The sequence below is a fragment of the Mytilus edulis genome, unplaced genomic scaffold (genome assembly GCF_963676685.1).
Source record: "Mytilus edulis unplaced genomic scaffold, xbMytEdul2.2 SCAFFOLD_1050, whole genome shotgun sequence".
NCBI classification, from domain to species: Eukaryota; Metazoa; Mollusca; class Bivalvia; order Mytilida; family Mytilidae; genus Mytilus; species Mytilus edulis.
Window position 1 is genome coordinate 930 of NW_027267653.1, and position 9,346 is coordinate 10,275.

The 9,346-nt window shown below is 32.2% G+C and overlaps 1 protein-coding gene across 1 annotated transcript; it reads left to right on the top strand.

Annotated features, from left to right (window-relative positions):
* Nucleotides 1-732: 732 nt before the first annotated feature.
* Nucleotides 733-6,793, top strand: LOC139505722 (zinc finger protein 227-like). Its single transcript, XM_071295199.1, has 2 exons — nucleotides 733-837; nucleotides 3,773-6,793. Exon 2 carries the CDS (start codon nucleotides 3,812-3,814, stop codon nucleotides 4,829-4,831), a length of 1,020 nt encoding a protein of 339 aa, XP_071151300.1. The 5' UTR covers nucleotides 733-837; nucleotides 3,773-3,811; the 3' UTR covers nucleotides 4,832-6,793.
* The last annotated feature ends 2,553 nt before the right edge of the window (nucleotides 6,794-9,346 follow it).

Consider the following 9,346-nt stretch of genomic DNA (forward strand, 5'->3'; position numbering starts at 1 on the left):
CAAAGGTGGGATAGGCTGATTTTTCCATTCACTTTTTTAATTCATACAAAACTCCCTACGGCTAAGCTTTTATCCACATTAGGTACAACTAATAGGCAATTGCATAAGGTTTCCTGGACCTAAAGACCCAGGTGAGTTAAGCTATGGAAATATTTTGATTGAGGTCCAAAGTTAAAAGAATACATGTCAGTTTTCCAAATCCCATGTACAGAATTAGGATAAATCATGGATATCTATATATTAATAGATAAAAAAAAAAGAGGGACGAAATATACCAGACGGACAGTCAAACTGCCAACGAGGTTCACGTTTTGTTTTTCTTATTTTAATTGCTTCACGGGAATATAATATACGAAATTTTTATATTTAGAGAGCTTATATTTTTCTGCATTTTTTAAACTCGTCTATAAATAAAACTAACCTTTGAAGTACATTATCATAACATTAAAATAAATTGCAAAAAATACCAAGTAGTCCAAAATCAAGATATTTATAAATATCTTCGAAGTTGGGATTGAGGACTTTGTTTTCCTAAAACATATCTTTTTTGCAGTTTAGCAAGGTTCTTAAATTGAAGAAAATACAGTTCTAAAATTTATATTGTTGACTTAAAATAAGAATTGTATGTATAGTAAAAATAAATGTGGCGTTTGTTCTGTATAAACAACATACATATTCGATTCGTTAAGTTGTCACATATTTATACGCATAATTTCTACATGACGTAATAAAAATAAACAGCCTCACAATTTTGGGTTTTCCAGAATTTCCAGAATTTGACAAATCTGTGTGTTTTTTCAAAGTGAATAAACAAAGACACAACTTATGGAAATAGAGGTAAGATACAATTGAATTGTACAAACATATCAATTGTTTTAGTTTCATTTGAGTTTTAACTTATTTCCTGATATTTATTCGTTGACGTAATTTGAAAAGGTTTCATCGAAACTATTTTTACATTTCTCTCATGAACAGTTTCCGGTTAATTGAAAAGTATATATATTCACCAAAGTAGGCACGGGGTTTAAGTATGCATTTCCCTGCAAATATATTATATTTTTCTATGAAAAACTTATTTATTCTTAAAGGCTTTTACATTATCTTTCAGATGCACCAAAAATTAGCTCAATTGCGTTTATTTTAGTTAAACTTCGAAATTTGAAGACGTATATATGATGACGTATGCGCTTGCATCAAACTATAACTTACGTGTACGGTCTTTAATCATATATATCTCAATTAAACATGTATATCTTGCTTTTAACATTGGGTTGTCGGATTTTTCAGAATTAGTGCCGACCTGTTGAATAATTTGACTCCTTATCAATTTTACTATAACTACTTTAGTTTCTGAAATATAAGTCAAAAACTGCATGTTATCCTTATTTTCTATTTTAGCCGTCACGGTCACGTTTCTTGGCCACAAAAGAATCAAATTATATACCTTAAGCAAAATACCATAAGGACCAATATAACACGTTTACATCAAGAGCAAGTAAAAACAACTGAATCACGATCGAGTTTTCGGGCCTTTACTCACAGGCACTTGTTTCTGTCAATATGGGGTTTACTATCCATACCCGTACTAAAATTAAAAATCGAGTGATTTTTTAGTACGGGTATGGATAGTAAACCACATATTGACAGAAACAAGTGCCTGTGCTGAAATGTTATTGAATATAGATATATATATAGTAACAGTATCTATCCGTCACTCCAACTGCCCAAGGCGTTTTGAACGCAAATGCTGTGAAACTGTTTGACAAATATCTTTCAAACTTTTATGGTTTGTATGCCATCATATTTAAAAAAAAAAAAAACAGAAAAACACAGATGTGGTATGATTGCCAATTAGACAACTCTGCACAAAAGAACAAATGACACAGAAATTAACAAATCTTTATAGGTCACTGTAAAGCCTTCAACAATACGCAAAGCCCATGCCGCATTGTCGGCTTTGAAAGACTCCAAAATCACAAATATGAAACCAAACGACAAAACTACATGTATATTAATGTAAAAACAACTGAACGAAAAACAAATGTTTAACACAGCAATAAACGACAACTGAATTACAGGCTCCTAACTTGGTACAGACAAATATATACAAAATGTGGCGGGGTTAAACATGTTAGCGGAATCTCAACCCTATACTTAATTCGGACAGTGATGTAACAGCATAGCATATGAACGAACTATATGTCCATTCTCAATTTTATAAAATTGTGTTGAAAAAGGCTAAATACATATAAGAAAACACATGGACCTGACATGGTACTTGTACATTCCAACAACAAAAAGTACATATCTGAGAAGACTCGCAGTCAGTGACAGCTAGTTCAAAGCAAATAAAAAACAATCGTGCATCAAGACTAAATTATCAATCACATCCAATATACAATGGATGGATGCAGTGGAAAGACGTCATATAAACAGTTAGAGAAAACCATTACCTTGTTCAACGCCAAGATACATGCGTCGACAGATGGTAGATCCATTAAAGTGCATATGTATATAACAATAGTGTCTAGTCTGCTATTAATTTACGGTAGCAAAATCTATATTTATACCAATAACAAAATGTTGTGTCCTAAGTAAACGGATGCCCCATCTGCACTATCATTTCAATGTTAAGTGGACCGTGAAAATGGGGTATAATCTCTAATTTGGCATTAAGAAGATCATATCACAAGGAACATTAGTACTAAGTTTCAAGCTGATCATGAAAAACTTCTCGACCATAATCTTTAATCTACCTGGACCAACAATCTTTAACCTGAAGCGGGACGAACGAATGGACGGACGGACGAACAGACGGACTGACGCACAGACCAGAAAACATAATGGCATAAATGGGACATAAAACCAATATTCAAATACAGAGATGAAATGCTAACATTTAGAATAAGTTTATTTAAAGGGTCAATAAGCTTATAGCTATGGAAGAATAAAGTACAAGTTTTAAGTTATTTGTGGTAACGAAATCCCTAACTTAATAATTTACCACTAATACACATAAATTACGTTTGTTGAAATCTAAAACCTCACAACAGACACGAGCATAGTGGATGTTAAAAAGGTATTATCAAGAATTCATATTCATTAATTTTTATAAATTTAAAAATAACAGTTTGCAGTATTTGCAATATTCTTCGAATTATAAAGGGGTTTTCTTCCTCATGTGTATATTATAACCGTAGCCGTATTTTGGAATTGTTTACGCAATGCTCTTAGATTTTAAATTTATTTAGAATTCTATTTTTCTTTTATTTGAGTGCCAACTGTTTGTCTCTTATAGACGAAACGCGCCTCTGCTATGCAACGTTTTGTCTTGATATAATTTTTTTAGTCAACATTTCTGCGTTATCATGAATATCACTGATATAAATGTAAACATAGTCATATTTTTAAACTTACAGTTGGCGTAATTCTGAATTCTTGTAAATCCTAAAGATTTTTTTAACTCAAGCAAAACTATTTACCGTAGTCGTATTTTGGAAAAATCTGTGAAAAATTATTGACCCTCTTCTAATTTATACTTGATTTGGCTATTTAACTTTTTTTTTATTCGAGCATCACTGAGAGTCTTATGAAGATGTAACCCGCGTCTGGCATGCAAGATCTTAGGCCTAATACTTTTTTGAACAGGGATAAATGAAAAAAAATCAGACTTCTAGTACAAATGTATGTACACAATACATACTGCTTATAGTTGTAATTATTACATAGTTTACCTACCATCTTTAAATAAATTGGCATTTGTATGTTGTAGATAAAAAACACATCTGTGAACAGACTGTAACACTTAGTTATGTCCAGTAAAGAGGCTACTGCAGACAAAGAGTTTCACCGAAAAAGTTCTTGTCTACGTCAAATGAAAAATCTTACTGGTAAACAACCTTACAAATGTGATGAATGTTGTAAAGAATTTAGTAGCAAAGGCAATTATAATATACACAAGAAAATCCATACTGGTGAAAAACCTTACAAATGTGATATTTGTGGAAAAGGATTTGTCCAAAACAGTAACTGTAAAGTTCATTTGAGAAAACATACTGGCGAAACACCTTACAAATGTGATAAATGTGGAAAAGTATTTGGTCATAAAGGCAATTATAATATACACAAGAAAATCCATACTGGTGGAAAACCTTACAAATGTGATATTTGTGGAAAGGAATTTTGCCAAAAAAATAACTGTAAAGTTCACATGAGAACACATACTAGCGAAAAACCTTACAAATGTGATGTATGTGATAAGGAATTTGGTCAGAAAGGCAACTATAATGAACACATGAGAATTCATACTGGGGAAAAACATTTTAAATGTGTTTTTTGTGATCAAGAGTTTCACCGAGAAAGCACCTGTCGAATTCACATGAGAAAGCATACTGGTGAACAACCTTACAGATGTGATGTTTGTGGAAAACAGTTTCGCAGAAAAAGGAATTGTCTAACTCACATGAGAACACATACTGGCGAAAAACCTTACAAATGTGATATTTGTGAAAAAAAGTTTGGCAAAAAAGATAGTTGTCTAATTCACATGAGAACACATACTGGTGAAAAACCTTACAAATGTGATGAATGTGGTAAAGAATTTAGTGCCAAGAGCAACTATAATGTACACATGAAAAAACATACTGGCGAAAAACCTTACGCATGTTATATTTGTGGAAAAGAATTTGGCCAAAGCAGTTCTTGTCGTACACACATGATAACACATACTGGCGAAAAACCTTACAGATGTGATGTATGTGGTAAAGCATTTGGTCACAAAAGCAATCGTAATAAACACATGAAAATCCATACTTGGAAAGATAAGATGTGATATTTTGAAAAAGAGTTGGCAGAATCAGTAATTGTCTGAGACATACAAAAACACATACTGATAAAAGATGACCTAAAATGTGACGTATGGGTACAAGCTTTAGTTCCGACGGTTATTATCGTAAAGACATTATAACCCATACTTGTGATGAATAATTGCATGCACATTTACCTGTATCGGTAAATAATTTAGTGGAAAAAGTCACTTTTATAGGCACACGAGAATTCGTGAAATTTACAAAAGTGGTGTACATGTGTTGAGTGAAGGATTAAGTGACAATAGATACACGAGAAATCATGAACGTTATGATCTTTACAAGTGTGGTATGCAAAAATTCATACATGTGATGACCTTTATACAAGTATGTCCTTCCGATTACGTTCATATATATATAAGGCAGCAACCATTTGATTTTCTGGGGTTTTTTTTGGAAAAGTTTTTGGAGAAAAAAATAATTTGTTTTTGATTCTAAGAAAAAAAAATGTTTGTTTCACCCTCAGCTGCCACTATATGTAATGCTAAAATTGAAAGAAAAAAATTGTTTGCGACTTGTCGCGAAAAAAATAGATTGTTTTTCGCTGCAGGCGAAAAAAAAAATTTGTCCAGAAAAAAAAACATAGCCCCCCCCCCCCCCCCCCCCCAGAAAATCAAATGGTTGCTGCCTAACACTTGTACTCAATTTTGGTAGGAGTATGTCCTTCGGATACATTCATTTAACACTGATACTAAGTTTTTGTAGGAGTATGTCCTTCCGATAATATTCATATAACACTAGTACGAAGTTTTTGTATGAAATGTCCTTCCGATAACGTTCATATTATATAACTCTGGTACTCAATTTTTGTGGGAATATGTTCTTCCGATACATTCATTTACTAAGTTTTTGTAGGAGTACGTCCTTCCGATAACGTTCATATAACACTGGTACTAAGTTTTTGTATTAGTATGTCCTTCCGATAACGTTATAAAAAGACTTGAACTTACTTATTCTTGGGCTAGACCCAAACAAAACGTACATATAGCACTTTTACTGCCTACTAGAGGTATATGGTAGTATCATATGTTTTTTTTTTAAATTATTTGATGCCGTGGGATTGGGATTTTTAGCTTTAATGTAAACCATGTCCGGTTTTTAACTTGTATTTACAGCAAAGATAGCCAGTTTTGTGTTCTGTAATATACTGTAACAGTTTAATTTTTCATGTCCGGTAGCATCGTTATTTCTCAAAACATCTTCCGAACAATATCTGGACGGTGTCGTGGGCATGTACAATTGCCAAACCACACATGAACGTTCTTTAGTCTTCGTAGATCTAATCCAACTTGAAGTCTTTTTGAGTCTACGACAAGCAGAACATGATATTTTATTATACCATTGAATATTGAAGCCATAGTCATGATGACGTCAAGATCGATTACTTGATTGGTGTTCCGTAAACGTAGCCGCAGAACAAAAACGCGAGAGCTACTTTTGAATATTTCTACAATTTTAAGTAGTTTTCCACTCACAAACACAATAATATTTTCAACATTTATTAAACTATTTTTTTTTTACTTTTATGTTGTTTTAAAATATCAATTTGACTTGAATTTGGGACCCCGCTAACATGTTTAACCCCGCCACATTCAAAATGTATGTGCCTGTCCCAAGTCAGAAGCCTGTAATTCAGTGGTTGTCGTTTGTTTATGTGTTACATTTTTGTTTTTCGTTCAATTTTTGTGCATAAAGAAGGCCGTTAGTTTTCTTGTTTGAATTGTTTTACATTGTCATTTCGGGGCCTTTTATAACTGACTATGCGGTATGGGCTTTGCTCATTGTTGAAGGCCGTACGATGACCTATAGTTGATAATTTCTGTGTTATTTTGGTCTCTTATGCAGAGTTGTCTCATTGACAATCATACCACATCTTCTTTTTTATATTTATATGAGTATATTAAATAAACATGTTTATACCAAGCTAAGTCAGTTTATATCTTGTTTTTCGTCTGACTATACAAAAGGAGAGGAGAGCTACTTTGATAGATCAGGTTGACTGATAAGCTGTCTATATAAAGTAATGTGACAATGCATGGCATGAAGACATCACCAAATCACCGTATGCAATACTCAAAAAGACATCCAGAGCTTACCATATAGTCATCAACTACCCACCAACAGGCCGTGAGCTTTGGTTGGCTCTTAACTCAAATCCAAGAGCACGGCAAAATGTCAAAATATTCTATTCAAACTGGGTGACCTGTGAGAAAAACTTTGAAATTTTCCAAAGAAATACACACACCACTCAACTTTTAATAAGGAGATTTGGTATTAATGCAAATGAGTCATGCCACATCTTATCTTTATATGGTATTGAACTTAGAATTGAAAATATTGTTTACCTACATTTTGATTTATATTATTATCCAGTGAAGAGTATTCTTAATTTTTCTTAAAGGGGCACTATAGCTACGAAATTTAAAAAAAATCCAATATCTTTTTTTTTGCTCAATCAATATAAATGAAATGCAAATAGTGAAATAATAATTAGCTTTTAGCAGCCAGTATGGTTCAATTTTGTCAAAATAAGCTAAAAAAAACACCATTGATTATGAATTATTCACTTGCAAGTGAATAATTCGACATCATTGAATCCGTATTCATGTGAACTTCAATTTAACCCATTAGCTTGAGATGGATAATACGTGAATTATATGTGTAAAGTTATTTAAAGGAAAAGAATGTCAACATTGAAAGTGAAACAAAGATAAATCATTTAATTGACTGATTCGATCCACAAAAATCATTCTTATACAGGTAAAAACGATGATAAACATTTATTTTTCATCTATAATATGGAATTAAATAGACCTAGAATAATCCAACAGCACGAGTTTACTTAATCTATTTATAACTATATTTATGTTTACATCGCTTATATGGCCATCGCATAACTTTAGAGGTCAACTCGATAATTAATTAGATGGCGTCTGGACTAAAATACACACGAAGCATTTTCATGCTCGTGCCCTGTTTATTATTTATTTTAGACTTTCAATAGTTAATAGATAAATGTTTTACATTGTTATAAATAAAATATGAGAATTTGATTAAAATCGGTGAACTTGAATTTGACAGCTAGTGCCCCTTTACTGCATTTTATATATATACTAAAGCATCTCTGGTAGGTTGATATTAATAACATTTTCATCTAAAGAAATTTCAAAACTATTATTAAAAACTAGCAAAGATTAGTCATGCATACCTTTTAGTAATAGCTTGTTATCATAAGCAAGGTATGTTTGCTGAGGATTTTTTTTTTAACATGTAGCAATACAAAATTTGTCAAGATTTTTTGTAAATCAAGGCAAATCCAAATAACTGAGAGGCAGAAGAAACCAAAGGAAAATTCAAACCGAACTAAGAAAGCCAGGGCAAAAATTCCTCAACATGGCCAGCAGCCATTTCCAAAACACCACAATGCAAACAAAAGACTGAGAATTAAAAGTCACAATAGGTGTTCGATAGTGGAAAATAGTCCTGCTGCACCTGAGGCACCCATCACATGATAGTTACAGACGACAACAAAAAAAGTTTCCCTGGAAACACAAAAAAAGTTTCCCCTGGAAAAACACAAAAAAACAGTTTGCCCTGAAAACACCATAAACAATGTTTCCCCTGGAACACAAACAAAAAGGTTTCCCCTGGAAACACAAAAAAAAATGTTTCCCCTGAAAAAAAAAAAAAAAAATTTCCCCTGTAAAAACAAAACAAAAATAGATTGCCCTGGAAACACCCTAAAAAATGTTTCCCCTGGAAACAAAGAAAAAATGTTCCCCCAGGAAACACGGAAACTGATTGGAATTAAATCTGTCCTTAAAACATGAAAATACAATCTTTCAGAAGCAGAGAAACCAATACTAGACGACATCATTATAGATTAACAAGTAGTTAAACAATAATTACTAGACAAGTCTGGAAACACAAAAAAAAAGAATGTGTTCCCCGTGCCAAACACATAAAAAAGAATGAAATGTGTTCCTTGGAAACACTAAAAATTTCTGAGATAAATTAGGAGGGGAAAACATTGACAATTAGTCAAAAAAAAATCTAGACAAACCCTGGAAACATAACAAAATGTTTCCTCTGGAAACACAAAAATAATATGTTTCCACTGGAAACACAAAATTGACCCCCTCCTAGTAATATTATGAGTGTTCATAGTTTATATCAAATATCTAATAAATATATTCAAACATGAGGATAAAATGTTTGGAAAATTGTACTGACGGACAGAATGACAAACTAGTAATCACTAGTGAATGCATACTTGTTTGACATATAAACAATGTTCCCCTTCTATATACTAGAATTATTTTGAAAATAATTAATCAATCTATGAAAAATGAATATCACCCCTTTTCTTAAAATTTAAACATTATTAATAAATTATCTGTGATTTGTGTTACGTAATGTAATCAGTATACAGTGTCTGCGAAGAATAACGGTGCACTATTTTGTGCGTATGGTTTTAATTT